General features: G+C 38.1%; 1 protein-coding gene across 1 annotated transcript in view; it reads left to right on the forward strand.

The window, feature by feature from the left end:
* The window catches only part of OTOG (otogelin), a 99,616-nt gene that overhangs the window by 51,749 nt on the left and 26,729 nt on the right, over window positions 1-21,138 (forward strand). Inside the window, exons 33-40 of the mRNA XM_053392867.1 lie at window positions 3,250-3,528; window positions 9,228-9,345; window positions 10,941-11,020; window positions 11,837-14,970; window positions 16,138-16,306; window positions 17,741-17,886; window positions 18,703-18,792; window positions 20,124-20,307. Coding sequence (XP_053248842.1) covers window positions 3,250-3,528; window positions 9,228-9,345; window positions 10,941-11,020; window positions 11,837-14,970; window positions 16,138-16,306; window positions 17,741-17,886; window positions 18,703-18,792; window positions 20,124-20,307 — 4,200 coding nt within the window. The remainder of the gene's footprint in view (window positions 1-3,249; window positions 3,529-9,227; window positions 9,346-10,940; window positions 11,021-11,836; window positions 14,971-16,137; window positions 16,307-17,740; window positions 17,887-18,702; window positions 18,793-20,123; window positions 20,308-21,138) is intronic.

Below are 21,138 nucleotides of genomic sequence, written 5' to 3' on the forward strand. Positions count from 1 at the left end.
TACGAGACACAAACAATGGGGAAATGGTATTATTTTCATATCCTTTTTCAGTGTTTTTTTCCCCCCAGCAAGGCAGTCCTTCCTTAGTATGCAGCATGGATTCTGGCTGCATCAGAATGTAGGAAGTTTTGTAGAAGGAGCATTAAACCTCACTCTACATCTATCAGTAGGTTCTCAACAAGAAGGCTGTCTGCCAAAATCTCTCTCTAATGAGTGGATCTTTACAAGGTGAATGCTGATTTATAAATAGTCCGACACTTCAGCTTTTCAGATCAACAAATTTGTAGACCCAGCAGTCCTTATCTTCCCTGTGGCAGGAACAGAGGTAGAAAAGCATGGGAGGAAGTCTGGAAACAGGCAGCCAGCTGTAGAATTAGTGAGGTACAAATGGTTAGGTCAGCTGAGTTCACATTATGGTTGGTTGGCAGGTGGTGGGACTGTAGTTAGTGGGAGACCACAAGTGTAAAGAGGTTTTTAGGATTACTTCCAACACCACCTTTCATTATTTGAGTTTTTAAAACATGCGTGAGTGAGCAATCAGATAACAGAAAAAAGTGAGTGATGTGTGAATGATGTGAGAGATGATTTTGGAGTGTCTTGATAGTTTCTTAGCCAGATATCTACTCCACTTTAGAGTTGAATGTGTGGTTATTTGTACTTTACAAAGATATTTTCTTCAACCATTTTTTAAAAAAAATAATTTTTGCTTCCTTATTTAGAAATGAGAAAGCAAACAAGCCAATGTCGTCTGTGGAGTAACTGGTACTTAAAAAAAAATCAAAGTCTAAAACTGTTATTGAAATAAGTAATAGAAGATAGTAGTGTAATAAATGAAAGATTAAGGAAGCATATTGTTAAAAATTGTGTAAATGGCATCCAATTTGGATAAAACATAAGAAAATGAAAGCCATTTGTTTATTTGCCCATTATTATTGATCTGACAAAGTATTGAATCTTCTGAAGCAAAACTCTTATTTGAGTTCCTGCTGGGGTGAAAGTTCAAAGTGCCAAACTGAAGTGACCCACTGTCCAAAGTTGTGAAGTGGATTGCAAAACATCCCCTTTCCTTCAGTGGACATCTGTATTGCTGGATTTTATCGGGAAATCATCTTCATGAAATTAGCATATGGATGTTCACATATGCAGACTTTATTTATATGTTATGGCTTTATGTGGCTGTCCCACAATATCTTCATGTGGGCCAATTATGCTAGGTGGTCAGAGAAGGGCAGGTAACACTCTCACTCCCTTCCATGTGCATTGTCTGAGGTGACTCTTTGAGTTCACCAATGCTTATTGAAACAATGAAATTGTTACAAGAATTAGCTATTGGTAGTTTACACTGGTATTGCTAGTTTTCTCGATACTGTGTGTATGGAAGAAAATGTCAGTTCCTTTGGTGCAATTATGATTCACACAATAAATGTTGTCATCTTGGAAAATTAGACAGTATTCCCGAGTAATGAACTGTGCATCACACAACATCTGTTTAACAGAGAATATTTGTTCTCTCTGCAGGATTTTTAAAGAAACATTATCCAGCCCTGAGGGGGGACAGTTGATTTTACAGTAGTTTTATGGTTATTTTAAGCAAAATAACACAATGTACAGCGAAATAATATTTGGAACAACAGATGCTCATCTGAGTCTCAGTTCTGTCACCCTTTTAGTGAGCGTTACTTTACCCTACAATTAAATCTGCTCTCAGCGTCTCTGTATTTTGAAGACCCGTTGAAAATTCCAGAGTAAAAATATGGCTAACACATAAAATTGCCTGTGACGGACATGTTTTCTTGGATAAGGTGGCCAATTGATGAGGGAAAAACTCAAAAACAAGAACCTACAGTACAAGTGTTGCTTTATTGATATTTTTGTGAATAAGGGTTTGGTGGGAGGTATTTCCTGGGCATTGGGGAGAGCGAGTTTAATGAAAAATATAACTTGTTAAACACCATTTGTCTTATGGAATTAGAATGTTCTCTGAAAAATGTAGTGTTTCGAAATTCCTCAGTCTATAGTTTCAGAAGCTCCTCTGTTTACAACAATAGCCCTATTCAGCCATGTACTTAACAGGAGTGTGCAGCGGCCACAAGATCCGCCTTGTATCCATAGCATTTAGAAGCAGCCTGATCCATTTTGGATCTGATCTTTGTCATTCTGATTTGACTCATTATTCTGGTCCAAATCTGATCTCTTAAACCAGAGGTGGTTTTTTCTCTCCTTTGACTATAATGGGAGATCTAAAAATGGCTATAGCTTTTTCCTTTTCACATAAATCGATGAATCTGAAGGCAAAGAAGCCACTCCAGATTTCAGGCTGAGTCATCCTGGGGTTTTCATGCAGAAAACCTTTATTTATTTATTTATTTAATGTCTGTTTTTTATTTTTTACGATATTTTTTAGATGCAAACTGAAGATATAGCAACCTCCTCCTGAGAGGATGAAGCCCACCAGTTTTCAGAAAGATAGTTGCACCAGTTCTCCCACAAAGGCAGACTCTGTTATATTGGACTGGGAAAGTAGAAATCACATTCCTCCCCTAGCACTTAAAAAAAAATTTTGGGTGGGCATATGTAATCAGTTTAGAAATTGGTGACATGAGGAAGGTGTCCCTGGGTAAGAAATCTGCCAAAGTTCAGAAAAGTAAGTGCAAGAGCTATCATGATCCACCTATACCCCCCTTGTTAATGGTGCTATCCAGCTCAGCAGCATGAAAGACAGCCCTAAATCAAGCCAATCTGTTTTGTTATTCACAGTACAGACAGATCTGACACATCCCCATCCCAGTATTTAGCCTTGTCCCCCAAATCACATGATTTTCATCACTTTTACTGTTATCATATGGGCAAATAACTCCTGAAGCATGTATCTGTTCTGTGTGTAAAGACTCCCTGCACAATTTATTATTCTGAGGTGCAAGGAAACTTGACGTGGTGAAAAGGCTGCCTGCTTCATAAGAAATGCCTCAACACAGTGATTGTAGCATTGGGAAGAACTCTGTGATTTTGAACATCGAACTAAACAGGCACCCCCACAGTCCCTTCTACTAGGCTTGCTCTCTCTTCAATGCCTAAAGATAGTTTGAGATAGTATAGTCGCTTTGGGCTAAGCTGAGCCTAGCAGAACCTGTCTGTGCTTTTAAAAAGTGTAGAAACAGTCACAACAGAGTGTAGTGTGCTGGAGGCAATCTCAAAAAAACTCTGCTCAGCTCAGGTAATTATTTTTTGTTATTGCTGTTTGTTTTCCAGATCCAAACCTGGCTTCATTTGAATCAGCTGACAGACCAAATTATTTTCTTCATTTAGCTTCCAACAATACCTTGGTTCTCACCAAGTGGGAAAGAAGTGAACATTTTCAAAACAGATCAACGTTTACCATCCACAAAAACACATGGCTTTCAGGATATAGCTCCTTTGAGTCATTTGCAGTGCCAGGAGCCTTCATCCACATTTCTGCTGCTTCTGTGAATATTGTTAAATATCGCCACTCTGAGGCATTCAGACTTGCTACACTTTTCAAACTTGTTGGTAAGTACTTGAATATGAATTGTGGTGGCTACATTTTCAAACTTGATTTTGGCATCCTTTGTATGATATCATCTTTTATCATGCGATGCCTGACAGGAGTTCTCATAAATGACCAATCAATTTAAAACAGCATCCTGTGAGTGTGATATTTCTGTAGTTTAAACTTGTTCCTTTAGTTTTACCTGGTTCAGAATATAACTTCATCCAGCTAGCAATATAATGTTCAATTTTATTACAAATCAAGCGCCATTCCCTTCCTCTTTTCTTCTCTAGCTTGAAATGTAAAATGAGATCATGTGCACGCAGACCAGAAGTTCACAACCAGCTGTTTTGTAGGCACATGCACTGAAATTCTTTAGTGTTAACCCATTACTCTCACTGAAACTCTTATTTGTTGGTCTGAAGTACATAATCAGGTCAGATAAACTGCTTTTTGTTTACTGACTATATATTCTCTATTTGGGTTAGTTCTCTTTATTACCTCTTGAGTATGTGGTTGTTTTGTCATCTGCCCCAACCTTAAACTCACTGTTTTTCCTGAGCGTGCTTCTTTTGGAAGAATTCTTTTGGCAGTTTAATTTCCAATTGTTAACTCTGCACCATGAAACCCTTGTAATGGTAAATGTCCAAAGTATATCTTTTTAATTTGAATAGATTGGTGTTATGGGAACATGATGTCTTTGAGAATCAAAATAATTTTAATTTAGATATGAAAGCTACCCATTCAAACACTGAGCCTGTCCACAGATATCTGTAGATGATGGTTGACTTTGTAGGCTAATGTACACTCTGATCAGTCCTTAGAGAATGCACCTTGCAGACCTTATCACTGTATTGCTTGTGACATTTAATGCTGCTGTTATTCATGGGCCTTGAATTCGTGAACATTCTGAGGAATTACTCATTGGGGGATTCTATGGTCATTGGGAGACAATACTTAGGAATCATTAAGAGTTTCTTTGTTAGGGAGTCTTCACTGGTCCATTTTGGAATCTCATTGTGGTTCCTCTGGCATTACTAGTTCAGTCACTTAACCCATTCCTAAAGCATCATCCCTAAAGATCAATATTTGGTAGAGTTTGTCACCACCATCAAGAGCTCCCCCTATGTAGATTAACTGGCAAAATAATCTTACCCCCACTCCCTCAATGCCATATCCATGTTTGTGCACTGGATTAAGTGGAGGTGTTCTGCCCAGTTCTGGCTCAGCCAGCCTCCTCCTTGCTGCCAATCTGGAGGTGGAATTGGGTGCCATCAATATATTGATGATCCCTGCTGCCTACTCCTAAACATTTGGATAGCCTCTTCCAGAGACTTCATGTAGATGTCAAATAGCACTGAGAACAATATGGAATCTTGTGGCCAAAGAGTTGACCAACTGTCCCATCTGCATCTCATTCTAAAACTTACCTTCAGTGTGGCAACAGAACCAGGAAATGACAATGCTGCCTTGTCCCAACTGTGATAGGCAATCTGGAAGATTAATGTGGTTGATAGTATTAAGGGCCACTGAAAGATGTCACATTGCTAGACTTGGACTCTTACCAAGGCATTATCAGTCCCAAATCTGGGTAGCAAATCTGCCTGAAAGTGGTTCAAAGAATCTATAACATCCAAGACCTCTTGGAGTTGGGTTGCCAGCATCCATTTAGTTACATTGCCCCGAAAAGGTAGATTAGTCAGTAATTGTCCAAGCAAGAGGGATCCAACAAGGACTTTTAGACTAGGGAGTGGTCTTACAACTGATAATTTTAGAACTGCAAGGACCTTATTCCTACTTAGCTAATAACATCTGGAAGCTTTTAACCCAGAAAGGCAAGACTGAAGCATGCATAGAATTAGACCTAAACTTGTAAGGATTTTGTCCACATCCTCACACTGCACATGTTGAAAGGTATCCCTCACAATAGGACAGAAGATACTTTCAAGTACATCTACAGCTATTACAAATAATCTAGAGTCCAATACTGAACTGTTCAGCATTTATTGAGCTAATTATACAGGGTATCTGTTCATACTAATATAATTAAAATATTCTTTTCCCTATAAGCAAAGGGTGGAACATGAAATGTTGCAAAAAAGAGAGAGAGAGGCTTTGCTTAGGCTAGTTGTACAGTTACCAACACATTGATTTTCATGACAGAAAGGGCCAACTGCATGCCATGCAGAGTTTCCTGTTATCAAGCCATTGAATTAAAGTGTTAATAGTGGCATTGTGAATCTGCTTACATTTGAGGGCATGCTAAGATGAGATCCTAATGCAGCTGTTGGCTGGCACACTCCAACTTCACAAAAAATGACAGAATTTGTCACTGCCAAATGCTTGTTGCCTCTTGACAAATTCCTTTAATCATGATGGTGCTGAAGAGTGGAGCAGCAGGATACATGAAGCTATTGCTGTTACCAGGATATAAAGTGCTACAAACATGCACCTTAGTTTGTACAAAACAAAAATGTTGTGGCCTTTTTTCTTTAAGAGGGAAAGAAGAGGTTAAGATTTGCAGTAGACTTCCCTAGTGCTGCATTAGCTGAGAATTGTATATCTTTTTAAAAGTGTGAAGTCCTCGCCTTCCAGTCATACCAAAGAATCCTATCTATGCCAGTGGAAAACTAAAACAATTTACCTCAGCAAGTGGGATCATATCAAATGATCATGAGGCATTTCATTAATCACCACATCCGAGGATTTGGGTTTCAGAGTTTTATAAGCAAAGAAACATGGGGCTTGAATCTTTCTCCAGTGTTCTTTCACAAGGCCCGACTTGCTGATGCAGGATAATTACATGGTCTAAAAATATAGCAGCATTTGTTTAAGTTAATGGAAAAGTTACACCAGTTCTAGAGTGCAGAGGCAAAGGCAGATTGGGTTTCCTGCTGACTGTCATAAATGCTTTGCATATTAGAGCAGAACTTTTCTAACTGGGAACTGCTATTCCTGAATATAAATATTGGGAATAGTATAATTGCTCCTTTAAATCCCCTTGGTCAAAAGTGTCTTCATGAATAGGCTTGATGTTCTCTGAAGCATATCTAAAATATTTTTAAAGACCAAGAACCCCTAGAGAAAACCATTGTTTAATAAAGGTCATGTGAAGATTCTCAACTTGATAGCAATAAGTGTACCATAGATACCAACATGCATATCATAGTGATAGAGCACCTTCAGTATAACAGATGCTGATAACAGAATAATGTTGTAGTTCTCTGGAGATGTTTACTGTAATTATTTGGATTACTATTTCATCTCCTTAAATCTGTGAATGACTGAAATTATCCTATCCATTTGTTTTGTGCATAATTGACTAAAAAAACACACAGGATATTCACAGAGGAAAGCTCTTATAATTAAGCATACAGTAAAGAGTCACTGTCACTGCATCCACCTTAGCTTCTAATTTCCTGGCTTTGTGGATCTTGAGCTAAAATGAGATAGAATTAAGTCTAGCCATAAACTAATGGTTTTTTTTTAAAAAAAGCGTTGAACTGAGTCTACAAACTACGTGAAAGTTCCATCATTTAAATTTGGTTGTTGTGTTCCACAAAGCATGTGGCTGGACTGTAACCATTGACAACATTACCCATTTATTTTGCAATAAAGGGCACACAGCAGAAAGCATTAGATTCTAGGTACTGTGTATTTTAATCTCTATTGATTTCTCTTTTATATTGAGGACCCTTGTATGGAAGCCTTCTACGCACAGAACTATGTTCCCTTGTACAACTCACCTTCATTGTATTGAAGTGAATTGTTTTAGATTTATTATCTAGCCAACAACATATTTTTTACCTCAAACTACAGTATATATACTTTTTTTTGCTATAGTTATTTCTATCCAGAATAAGCAAATTTATGCAGTGATAAAGCTGCAGTTTCAGAGTTGTTTGTCATATCAAGTGCCATGATCATCGTACAGAGCATTGCTCCCTAATCAAGTAAGGATTGTGCTATTCACTATGTAGAAAACAAATGACTGAACGTTAACAGATGGCATTAGGTTTCTTTTCAATTTCATGGCTAGTTTTTTTTTACAGAGAAATGTGTCTGGTCTGGTGCAAAGCCATGACTTGAATGATCAGTAATAGCACATCATTCTTTTGTTGTGAGTTAACTGCAGAGGCATCCAGAAACAGTACAGCAGTGTAATGTCCAGCTATGAATTAAGTGAATGCACCCAAAACAGAATTTAGAAGAATGGAATGGAAATTGCTAATTAGGGTTGCATGGTGACACAAATAACATTTCTCAGCAGAAATCAAATATAGCACTTCAGCTAGGTAGGTTTTGTAAAACCTGACTTATAGCAGCTCTCCAATATATTACAAATGTTTCTGAGCCCTGCTCCCTAAGATCTTTTTTCACATGAGAATCCAGGAATGGAACTCAGAACTGTATCAGTTGAAATTATGTACATATAAGAAATCAAATCGCTGTCATCAATAAGATTACAACAGAGAAAGATTTGTCTGATTTCAGCTGACTTTATAAAATTTTCGTTGTCATATTCCAGCAAATGCCAGATACTCCCTTTCAAAATTCCCCAAATTCATTCCTGCAATTTGTAGTTCACATTGGATTCCAATGCTTCCCAGTCTCAACATGTACCTTAAAATGGAAGCCTCCACTGCCACAAAGCCTTCCTAATTCCATCCTCCTCCCCTCGTCTCAAGAGGAAGTTTGGAAAAGGGAATGGTGGACTTCAAGTATAATGGGCCTAAATGATCCCATCCTAAATTATCGTGTATGAATGAATGAGTCATGCTTAGTACAAATGGAGTATAGGCAACTTCACTCATTACTAGCTGGATTCCTTTATTTTTGACATTTCCTTGTGTATATGTTTTTTACACAAAGGTACACTCGAAAAATGGTACACTGGCACTCTGAAATGGTACAGTCTAGGAGCTGTGCTACATGATATTTCTTACTTGTCGGAAAGCTCCCATGAATAAAAATTGTAATGTGAGAAACTGTTCTAAATATGACTTGGAAAGAAATTTATCTCTCACTCTGTGTGCGTGCATGTGTGCGTGCAATGCCCTTTCACAACATTGCACTGGGAATTACTTTAAATTTTTTAGAGGTATCAATACCATACTTGGTCCATTTAATGTTGCATTGTGTACAGCCCACACTCTGCCACCCCAAAGCATGCAACCATTTGGAGATAAAACTTCCTAGGAATTAAAATGCTCTACTGCTTGCGAAGAAAGAAAGCACTTTTGCAGGCACTTGAAACTCAGCCGGGATTGCTGTATACTATAAATAAATAGTATCAGCAACCTAAGTTGCTGTGTTTGTAATATGAAAACATTCCTTCCAACTGAGACAAACATAAAGGAACTCAGCACTGGATCACCCAGAGATGTAAGCCTCTTCAGTTAAGTGCAATGTGAGGACATTTAGGGAAACTGCCTCTACCTTATGAGATACTGAAAAGTCCATCAATGTTTTCTGTAGTCATTAAAAATTAAGATTTCTTCTTGCTGAAAACATTAGATTTCCCAACATTTGTCTGTTGTATAACCTGTATGATCCAATACCTGTGGATCAAAGCACTGTCTACATTAGGCATCACTCATTGTGGAATACATAAAATCAGTTCAATAAGGAGTGATCATTCAATGCATAGAGGTCCAAGTAAAACTAGAATATGTGTGTGTATACACATTACATTAAAACTTTTAAATTCTATTTCTAGATACTAAGTTTAAATTTCTAGCTCACTCAACATGTGAGTGGCGCTATGATGTTTGTGCAAGCCCTTGTTTCAAAACATGCAGAGATCCTTTAGCAGAACGCTGTCAAACTGTTCCAAAGTAAGTATCTACATTTTTTTTTAATTTTAACAACATTTTTTCTAATAGTAACTTCAGGTGGCTGAGTGCCTCTCAATTTGGAAATGTAACAGGTCTATCTATAGAGAACTGTGCAGTTTCTACATACACAGGAGAATGCAACTTTGTAAATGAAAAGAAAAACAACACATATTCAGCAGCTTGGAACCACCTTTAATTTCCAGATTGTATGGAATACTTCTAGCAGTTGAGCCGGGGGGGTGGAGAAAGGGCACAAAGCAGAAGTCGGGACAACTTTTTCAGCCCAAGTTGGGGGGGCAGACAGCAGTGTGGACAATAGTAGGTGAAGCACAGAAGTAAAAACTTATCAAATATGAAAACATAATAGGGCTCTCAGTCTGAATATCCTGTATGAAGGAAGGTAAGATGCTGATGGCATACTGGTAATTCAGACTAGGAGCCCTGTTGTAATATGGAGTGATACCATTTTCTAATTTAATGTTTGTAATTTTGCAACTTATCTCCCGCCTGTGCCAAAAACATTTGTCCATCTGACTGAGCTGCCTCTTTCCATTCCAGCACATCTGTCCTTCATTCAATACTTCATAGTGCTTCTTGGCCAAGAGGCCTACCCCAGCTAATGTTTGTTATCCCCTCTCCCATACCCCTGGGTCCCAAATTGCCATACCAGCTCATGGCAACTAAAAATACCTTGTTGCATTCTCCCTATCTTTCCTCCTAAATAGAACTTCCCCCCACTTATACGGAATAAAATTATGCTGTAATGGAGGAAGCAGCTATAGTATTAGAAAAGGAGGAGTGCCATCCTGAGCAGTAATTAGACTGGCCAAGCATTCACTGCAAGAATAAGAGAGATATTTTTCATATGAAAGAGGTAAAGGATACTGGTCATGACATTGACTGTATGCATAGTCCCACTTAAAGATGTTATTAATAACTGGCATTAACTTCTGAGATTTAGAATCACACCTTTAATATCTAGTGGCCTGGACAAAACTACCTCTCCAATCGCTTCTGTTCTTGCCTCAGCTTTTCCATGCAAGGCAAATTTTTGGAAGGGCTCTGATGAGCCATCAGTGTTGGTATAAACAAACAAGGAACACAATTTTGTACAAGCATGTAGAGGCTTTCTGCCAGTTCTAAATGGAAGTATTCATCATTGGAGAAGCATATGTTTTTGTTCCAAAGGTTACATCACATTGTTCATGAATCAGCAGGATGGCACATTAGGTCAGCCACAGTGTAAGCCTATCACAGAAACTGTGACAACAACCTGACATTTCTGCATCTTAAATGATTAAGAAATTAATAATGTAATTCACAAGCATTTAAAATAGCTTGACTGAAGTGCAGACTAAGACAAGTATGCCTGTTCAGGTGTTTTGTCAATTGGGCTCCTAAGGATTTAAGTGCAAGTATTCCTGTTCAGGTGTTTTGTCAATTGGACTCCTAAGGATTTAAGTGCAAGTATTCCTGTTCAGGTGTTTTGTCAATTGGGCTCCTAAGGATATTATTCAATCCCTCTCATTCATCTCCACATGCTGTTATGTGAATAGTTACATCATCATTATCATCATTATTATTTTCTCTTTTAGAGTGGAAGGATGTGTTCCTATGTGTCCTTCACATATGGTTCTGGATGAAGTCACTCAAAGATGTGTCTATTTTGAAGACTGTACGTAGAACACATTTCATATTACGTTTAGAGAAAATTCAAAATATAGTGCTATGATTCCTTTCAGTATCTTGTACAGGGTTCAGGATCTCGATCATGGGCCTAATAACAACCCCTTCCTGCTTCTTCCTAACCATTGCAACTCCCCTGCTAGTTTAGTTCCATTCTGCTTTTGTAGTCCATCAGCCACAGCTAGCTTTCTAAGGGATCTAGGGGGAAAATGCATGTCAATCCCCATAATACACCATACTTAAAATCTTCTATTCCTTGAAGAAGCTCAGGATAGCATACAAAGAGTTATCCCATTTTCCCAATAAACAATCCTGTCAAGTAGGATAGGCTGAAAAATATTACCTAGTAACTTCATGGCTGAGCAGGGATGGAACTGGATCCAAGTCCAACATGCTATCCACTATATGACTTCCATTAGTTTTCTTCTGACTGGAGTAGACATATATGGAAATATGTGTTACTCCGGAAAAGGAACTGCCTGGGAATAAGAACATATATTCTGAAGGTTACCTTACTTGGTATACGCGAAAAGTTGTTGTTTTTATCCAAAGCCTTCACAAAATACATAGGCAGTCATAGAAATCATTACATTTACATTTTTGTGATGTCAAATTAGGTTTTGAAACATTAAAATTGAACCAAGTTTTTCCCATTTTAAAACATAATTTCCTGACCAAGAAGACATGTTAAAGTTGGAAATTGTTTCTTTAATACTGTTCTTCACATTTATTCCTTTTGGTGCATATGTATGAGCCTATATTATTACAGGTCCGGAAAGTAGCACCCATGTTTTTCTTATTTCAGGCATTGAACCTACAGCTGATGTTCAAATTCTATCATCCACTGTAAAGACACATACAACGTCTGGGGCTCATCAAACTTCTGCAACAATGCTGAGTAAAGAACTAACTTTATCTCCTAAGCCAATATCAAAGGACAGAGAAACAACACAGGCATTGAAGTGGCAATTTACTCCAACTAAATTTTCTTCTCTTTTGTTGCCAAATATTACAGTTTTAGCCATATCTGCAACATCAAATGCTTCAACATATTCAGCTTTTGGTACCAGCTCAATGCCAGTAGTTTCACACCCAGTATCTGATATTAGTCTCCCTTTTGCTGTTCCTCCACCTACAACTGTGGCAGTTACGGAGTCTTTGCCTGGTAAACAGACAAGTAGTACAACAGTCCCTTCTATATCTATAGCAACTGAATCAGAAATTAAATTAATTTCTACTTCACCTATTACTGTGCTGCCATCAATGCTTACAGTTGCTAAATCACCAGCCATAACTAAAATAGCACTGGATAAAAAAGTAACAGGTGCTCAGCTTCCCCCAACAGAGGAAACAGAAAGAAAACTTGAAGGTATTACAGAAGGCAAGATTTCTTCAACACCAAAGACGGAAAGAACAAGTCAATTTTTTACCAAAGCCCCATTGCCATCTTTGGAAATGTCTTCCTATGCCCCCACAGTGAATCAAACAACAGACAGAACAATGCTGGGTGTAAGTCAACTGACTGTAACAGATGCAAATATCACTGTAGCTCCGTTTTCTACTTTATCTACTGTTTTATCAACAGTAAGGCCTGTTGGAAAGCCAATTCCTTCAGAAACAACAAAAACAACAGTTGCTTTAATCAAAGAAGGAGTTAAAACCACATTTATTACAGTACCTCCAGCACTAACGCAACCCACCACCACAGTCCCGACACATACAAGTGGTTTTCCAGTTTCTACTGTTAAAAAGGAAATAGCACAAACAACATCAAGCATTATGCACCCCCCAAGTACTTTTTCTCATTTATATTCAGCTACGACTCTAAGACGTAGTACTTCTGCCAAACTACCTGGAGTGCCTGGTACAACTTCACCAACTTTAATAGACTCAAAAGAATTTTTAGAGACAGGATTGACAAGTGTATATTCACCATTTATAAAACCAAATGTGACAGAAGCAATGACTGTTCTGTATACCCAGTATCCCACTTCATCACACGCTATGACAGTTACACCCCTCTCTACCAAAATAAGTTCTAAAATGATGATTCTGCCAGAATCAGTCACCGATAAAACATCAACAGAATACAGAACACCTTCGTCCCTGGAAACTACAAAAGTGAGTTTTGTACCCTATTCTATTGGTGTGACAAAAGTGGAAACAGCAAAATCTGATTTGACAAAAGAAGCCGCAGCTATGGGTGTCCTAGTTCCATTGGTAACTAAAAAAATTGAACCAGTTCAAACAACTGAATTTCTGCATCCCATGACTGATACAGAAAGAGTGATATTGTACCCTGGCACAGCAGAGTCAGAAAAAGCCACTGTAGAGTCAGAAAAAACCACTACAAAAAAACCTTCCATTATTTTGCTTCCAGGGTCCATTTCTACAGCAAAGAGTCTGATGGCATCATCACCTGAAGTGCAAGTTACCAGTGCTGATACTCAACATCCAAAAACAGCAAAGTCAACATCATTTTTTTCAGAGTTTCCTCTTACTACAAAGCTGCTAAGCACAGTTTCTCAAACAACAGGAGCTTTAGGTGCCACTGATGCTACTTTACGGCCATACTCTGAACTGAGCAGCCAGCCATCAACCATTAAAGAAGTAGCATCAACCAAAGTAGTATCAACCCTCTCTTTCTCTATTGCTCTTCCTCTAACAACACTTCCAACCACACTTTACCTGGCAGAGAAAACAGTTCTCCCATTAACACAAAAAATACCTGAAACAGCAGCCACTGCAGGGCAGCTAATTGAGATAACACAACCATCTATAACTTCCAAGGCTACTTCATCTGTTCCTACTTCTCCAATGGAAAGGTTTTCTTCCCGTATGAAAGAAGAATCCACTGTTCCACATTTTATCCCCCAAACAACAGGAAAACTTGATTATTCACCACCTTCTAAAGATTACTTAACAACCAAGGGAAGTACTGCAGCGTATCATTTTCCAGTTGAACTGTTGAGAACAAGTATCCACCCCCAAATTGCTTTTAGTACAACAGAGTCAGCAACCAAATTTGCAGTGCCCTCCACATTCCAAAGTACTCCACTACCAGGGATTCCTCTTTCTACTGTATCACTCACTTCAGTGCTTTCGCCATTGTCTACAATAAAAGAAGTAGTGGAGTTATTTCCTACTGAAAAGTCAAAACTTGAGCTCCCTACCACAGAGAAAGCACTGACTCCTTCTCAAACACTTACAGCATCTAGTACTTTATTTCATGAATCAGAACCAGCATCTCCTTCATTGTTTATACCGGAAGTACCAGAAACCTCAGCTGTGAGTCCAACAGGCTCACAAGAGGTGGCATTTTTAACCCCAATACAATCAACAGCATTTACATCTATGAGCAAAAGTGCCACAGAGAAGATTTCTGTTTTGTCTAAGCAAGTGCCACTTTCTACCATTTCTTTCAGTTCCACGCTCCCTGCGTCTAGAGTGACACCAGCTACCGCACATTTAACAACTACGACTGAGTCAGCACCGCTTGGGATCAGCGGTCTCACAACACGGAGTGTCACTAAATCATTAGCAGAAAAAACAGCAGGGATAAAAGAATTCATGACAACATCCTTATTTTCAGTGCCTTCCATTTCTTTAGAAACAAAGAGCATCACATTGTCAGAGACTGATGGGCAATTAGTGGTTACAAAGCTTCCTGTATCACATCCGCTCGCTGAACATTCATCTACCTCTCCAGCTTCACTTGGTTCTACTGTCCTAACTACAATAGCCAAAGAACCATCTGTCACAGAGATGTCCACACCTTCATCAAGTTCTTTGTTGATACCACCACTACCTCCAAATGCTACAGGAGTCATACCAGTTCCCACATATTTATCAGGATTAACCACTGTTGAAATGGTCTCAGGAGTTACAGCAGCAGCTTTCATGCCATCTAAAGAAACAGCAACACCGCCAACATGTGTAGTGAGTACCATAGATAATTCCCCCCCAACCATATGAGTGATTTCTGTATCATATATATAATTCTTGGGTCTCATTTATTGATGGATATGAAATGAAGGTGGCTTGGTTCCTAACTGCTCATGGAGTGACATATTTTTGCCTCTTTATCTCACTTTGTGACATGAAATTCATCTCATCACAGTGGCCTGCATTGTGGTATAGAGATGGAGAACTTTCAACAATATTCTGGGACATACATATGCTTGTAGAATGTAAGTTACATTTAAGAAGTCAAAGATTTAGCTCAGATTATAAAACTCACTATCCCCCCCACTAATCCAGAAATTGCTTTGTATGTTTCAAAAATAATTTACAAGATATAATTCCAGATTCTAGTTAGCATTAAGAATTGATACATTGATAAGCTAATCTATTAGGGCCATACTTGCCACTAATCTGTATTTAGCAGAACATCTTTCTTTTATTTTCTTTTTTTTAAAAAGCCCTCACTATGCTATACGATATTCTAGCCATTATTGTCACATTATTCTCCAGGTTCAATTAATTATGAAAGGGAGGTTGTGTATGGTGTGACTTCGGCAGAAATCTGGCTGTTGTTTGCTCTGATTCAGCAGTTAACGTGTATTGCCAACACTCATAAGTGTCAATTAGCACAACCAAAGTTTATTACATCACATTGTGCTTATAAAGTTGTCAAATACTTCAATTCTAGGTATTTTACAGAATATCTCCTCTACTGCATGATCTGCATCTCTTTGACCAGCCTCTTAATATTGCTCTCCGTGTGTAAAATATTATTGATGAAAGAATGCAAATTATGTATTCTGAGTAGCTGATCCCCTGAGTAACTTTGGTCTTTAGACGCGTGTCCCAAATAGCAAGGCAACATAATCCTTTAAATATGTCCATACTGTCAAATTTATAATGTTCCATGACTATCCTCAGTTTCCAGTTTTTTCTTTTTATTATATTGATTCCTTGCATTGATCTGTGTGCCATTTGAAAGATTTCATGTTTCTGCTTTTTAATGGTACTACAAGAATTGACTTGAAAAGGGCATTCAGTAGTTTGGTATACTGAACTTCTTGTTTTCTGTGAATATTTATTTATTGAATATCACTTTATTTTGATAAGAATAGTAACCTATGTTTTCTAAATATGTCTTAGCCAATCACAGAGAATGAGTGCATAAAGCACATTTGCTTAGATGGACAACTAATCCAAGTTAACAAATCACAGAACTGTCCATACAATGCGACACAACCCAGCTGTGGATTTCTTGGATTTGGTGTTCAGATTAATGGAGATAAATGCTGCCCCAAGTGGGAATGTGCATGTAAGTTTTATCCATACTGTATTTATTTTAAAATTGCATTACTTTGATAGTTTGATTATGCTAAAACATTTGTGTAAATGGGACAGATAGTGAGATATAAACATGGGCTCATTGCTGACATGATGCAGATAGAAAATATTTTTAAGTATCAATTTCATAAAAAGAAATAAGCATCATCATCTACCACAGTACACTAAAGAAGTAGACTGAAAAACAGAATGACTTATGTGGGATGTTGGAAATCCAAAGAATGAGAGAATAGTCATGATCCCATTACAGCAAATTTTTGTTTCCAAGGACAAGCAATAGATTTATTTATTTTTTAGGACAGAACACCAGCAGCAAAACATGTGACCCTTAATGCCTGTAAATACAAAAATTGTTGAAAGATCCTTTTTCAGAGGAACTAGTTCAGATTCATCTGTTATGTAGAGGCTTCACACAATTTATGTAATGGGTTGGATCCAGAGTGTCCAGGAGTGAGTCTCACTCCTGTTTGAGCAATGTGTTTGGCTAAGTTTACTACAATATGCTCTATGTGGGGTTTCCCTTGTACTTGAGCCAGAAGCTGCAGTTAGTGCAGAATATTGCAGCATGAGAGGCCTTGTCAGCATATAACACCTGGGCTCAGAGATTTGCACGGGTTGCCAATTTGCTAACTGAGTCCAGAGTGTTACTATTAGCACATAAAGCCCTTAACAACTTACCTACAAGATTGCCTTAGCCCACATGTGCCTCCCTGAGCAACTGGCAGAATTGGCACTACAACAGTTGCCATTCCGCATGTGTAAGTATTCAGTTGTTTAGTGTGGCATCACCTGCACTTTGGAACTCACTTCCTATTGAGATCCAGCAGGCACCTTCACTGTACTCTTTTTGGCACCTGCAAAAAAAAGGGGTTCTTCTTTAGGCAAGCCTATCTAGATGCTTAGCAAGTTGAGGTGATTTTAATATGTTTTAGGATTTTAACTTCTGTATGCTTTAAAGCAGGCAAGCCAAACTCGGCCCTCCAGCTGTTTTGGGACTACAACTCCCATCATCCCTAGCTAACAAAACCAGTGGTCAGGAATGATGGGAATTGTAGTCCCAAAACAGCTGGAGGGCCAAGTTTGGCCATGCCTGTTTTAAGAATGGTTGTGATTTTTTTCTATATTTTATTGTTTTATCTTTTTGCAAACCACTTTGAGGTTTTTACAATCAAGCAGTGTATAAATGTTATGAAATAAATACATAATGAATAAGTTAAATCATTGATTTCAAGGGCCTGCTTTGACTTCATTGCAGTCAATCCTTTATATGTTAACGATCTGTATCTAACGTAAAGGAACTAAGCAAGCTATTTTAATGACTTAGATTCAGTTTATAATGCTTGATCAGTAGTTAGCTGTTTGTTTCATAAAATAAGTTAAATAAGTCCTTATTTTGTTTGATCAGGTCGATGTACACTCTTCTCTGATCTGAGCTTTATCACCTTTGATGGGCACCATTTGGCTTTATTTAAGGAAGCATCCTATATCATCAGCCAAACTCAAGATCAAACTATAAGCATCCACATCAGTGACTGCAGCAAGATTCATATGGTAATGGGCCTTGTGGAATTTTGTTGTTTATTGAGCATGTTAAGGATCATAAACAAGTGCAGTTATGCTGCTGCATATAAAAATATGCAATTTTCTTCTGTTTCGCATTAATGCAGGCATAGGCAAACTCGGCCCTCCAGCTGTTTTGGAACTACAACTCCCATAATCCCTAGCTAACAGGACCAGTGGTCAGGGATGAGGGGAATTGTAGTCTCAAAACATCTGGAGAGGCGAGTTTGCCTATGCCTGCATTAATGGAATGTGACTGATAACATTGTTTTCTGTATTCTTATACAAACCTTAAATGTCACACTCAATGAATGGTTTATGTAACTAGCTATATGGACCTCTCATCATCCTCAAGGCTGTAGAATACAGTGGTATCTCAGGTTAAGTACTTAATTCGTTCCGGAGGTCCGTACTTAACCTGAAACTGTTCTTAACCTGAAGCACCACTTTAGCTAATGGGGCCTCCTGCTGCTGCCGCACCACCAGATCACGATTTCTGTTCTCATCCTGAAGCAAAGTTCTTAACCTGAAGCACTATTTCTGAGTTAGCGGAGTCTGTAACCTGAAGCGTATATAACCTGAAGGGTATGTAACCTGAGGTACCACTGTATAGGAGCTTTGAGGATGGGAGCTGCTCAGTTTTGCATTTTCCAGCTATTTAAATGTTTAAACCTATTCTAAAAAAGCAGAGGGTAGAATTATCTGGGGGAAGATTTTCTGTTGAGTATATGTATAATATATGTATGTTGCATTTAACCATGGAATAAGCTGACATGTTGTTTTGATTTGATTCTTATCTTCATTCAGGGCATTTTAACCTCTACTAAGCTGTGCCTGGCAATGTTAAATTTAACATATATGTCTAACCAGATTACCATTGACCGCTTAAACAGAAAGGTAAAGTTTATTTCTTCTGTTATAATTCTCATTCAAGTATTCTATTTTAGATTCCTAGAATTTACATGTATGTAACTTTGTTGAGAATTGTGACTCTAGTAATAGAACTGATACTTTTCAAGAGGAGGACACATGTAACAGCCTTTTATTATTTGCATTCTGCATATGCAGTAAAACTGGAACAGGACTAAGAATTTTTGTGCTGTTCATATTGATTTTCTGCTTCCTGTACTACATTTTTAGAGATGATATTCTTTATGATCTTGTGAAGCAGCTTCTGAGAAGTTCATCTCATGTTGGCTCTGGAGAAATCACACACTTATTCACCCAGTGTCCTGAAGGCATTAGACCAGGGGTAGGAAACCTCAGGCCTAGGAGCCAGATATGGCCCTCAGTGCCTTTTGATATGGCCCTTGAATCTTTACCAAGTCACACTTGGTAAGTTTCTGCCAGGTCACACCAGGTCATCCTCTGGCCTGTCCTCTAGTGATTTTCATACTCCACAAGTGTCTCAGAAAAACTGAGACATCCTGTTTCTTATTGTGAGAGAACGACGGCCATTTTGGTTGCCATGATATTGTGTGATTTCTCCCCCCAATAAGTGCTTTGGGGGGACAATGATCTAATGCGGCACCCCAAAACACATGCCCCATGGCATGAAATTGGGCGAGATCATGGCAACCAAAATGACCACCATGCTCCCATGATAGAAAGCAGGAAGATTCTGGATGGAAGATGGAGAGTGGTGTGTGTGTGGCTCTAACCCCTTTTGGCACACCCACCACTGGAATTATTATTATTATTATTATTATTATTATTATTATTTTATTTTATTTTATTTTATTTTATTTTATTTTATTTTATTTTATTTTATTTTATTTTATTTTATTTTATTTATTTATTACTTATACCCTGCCCATCTGGCTAGGTTTCCTCAGCCACTCTGGGTGGCTTCCAACAGTAGATTAAAAATACATTATGTGATCCCTGGAAGGTTTCTTCTCAGGGAATGTGGCCCTTTCACTGCAAAAGTTTCTATCCTTGCACAAATTGGAGGCCTGACCCACCACTCAAATGCAGCACATGTGTTGACTTGATTTTGCCACCTAGTTTGGACTGCAGAAATAGGGAAGTTGTTAAGCACCTGATAAGCAAAATACACAAGCTGTATAGGTCTGCATTAGGCAATATTTGACTAGCACAGTGCATGTAAATTTCATTTCAATTATTTTTATGTTTTGTGGAGGGCTGGGCGAAATATTGCGAAAACATAGTTTTATGGCAAAGCTTAAATCTTACTGTTTGCTAAAATAAGTATGTATATTCTCCAGATAGCTGTCAACTCAAGATATGCATGGCCCACTGTTACAAAATATGGATTTAAGATTGAGGACAATGGCTTCATGTATATTATTGAAACTCCGACAAATACTAAAATTCAGTGGTTTCATACCACTGGGGTGATGGTAATAGAACCTAATGCAACCAGTGATCCAAAAGCAATGGGACTGTGTGGTAAGCAACTTTAGTAAGATTGTGATGTTACATCTGGTAAATGTGGGAAGTGCTCCACATTTGGTTTTTCACAACTTTTGTTAGAGCATGTATAGTAAGGTTAAATATATTCAGAAGACAGAAAATGAAAAATATGATTATTTTGGAAGCTGCTACTCTGTTGATTGCTGAAATGATTAAAATGATTCAGGAAGAGAGAGAAAATGCCAGGTTTGCCAATCAATAAACTGCAGGCTGGTTTTAATCCCTTGGGGATCAGATTTCAGGTAGTCGTGGATAAGGCAAGTTTGCTTCCTAATTTAGAGCATTTGAAACTGAGGCATGAATGCTGAAGCAACATGGAAATAAATAGGACTGCAATAAAGAGAAAATGTATCTTACTGAGCTTTCCATAGAGCAAAGAAAAAAAAATAATGCTTAGAGATTTGTTGCCTACTCTATGCTAACATAGAAGTTACTAAGTAGAATATAATACAAGGGTCCAATTTTTAATAATTGGTGGAATTTCAAATAAATGTCATGATTTTCCCCAACACACACACACACACACACACACACACACACACACAACTGGGAAAGGGAATAATGGAGATCAGAATTCTTCTTTGCTACTGAGACTAGAATAAAGGTGTGAACATAGTCAATAATGAATTAATTACTTATTAATTGCATTTTTATACCAGCCTTCCTCAATGTTGAGCTCATAGTACAGTAAGACTAAAACAGCAGTGACATAAATAAAGTCTGCTGGATTAGACCAATAGCCCAGCTAGTTCAGCATCCTGCACTAACAATGGCCAACCAGATGCCTATGGGAAGCCCCAAAATAAA

The sequence above is a fragment of the Podarcis raffonei genome, chromosome 1, assembly GCF_027172205.1.
Source record: "Podarcis raffonei isolate rPodRaf1 chromosome 1, rPodRaf1.pri, whole genome shotgun sequence".
Classification (NCBI taxonomy): domain Eukaryota; kingdom Metazoa; phylum Chordata; class Lepidosauria; order Squamata; family Lacertidae; genus Podarcis; species Podarcis raffonei.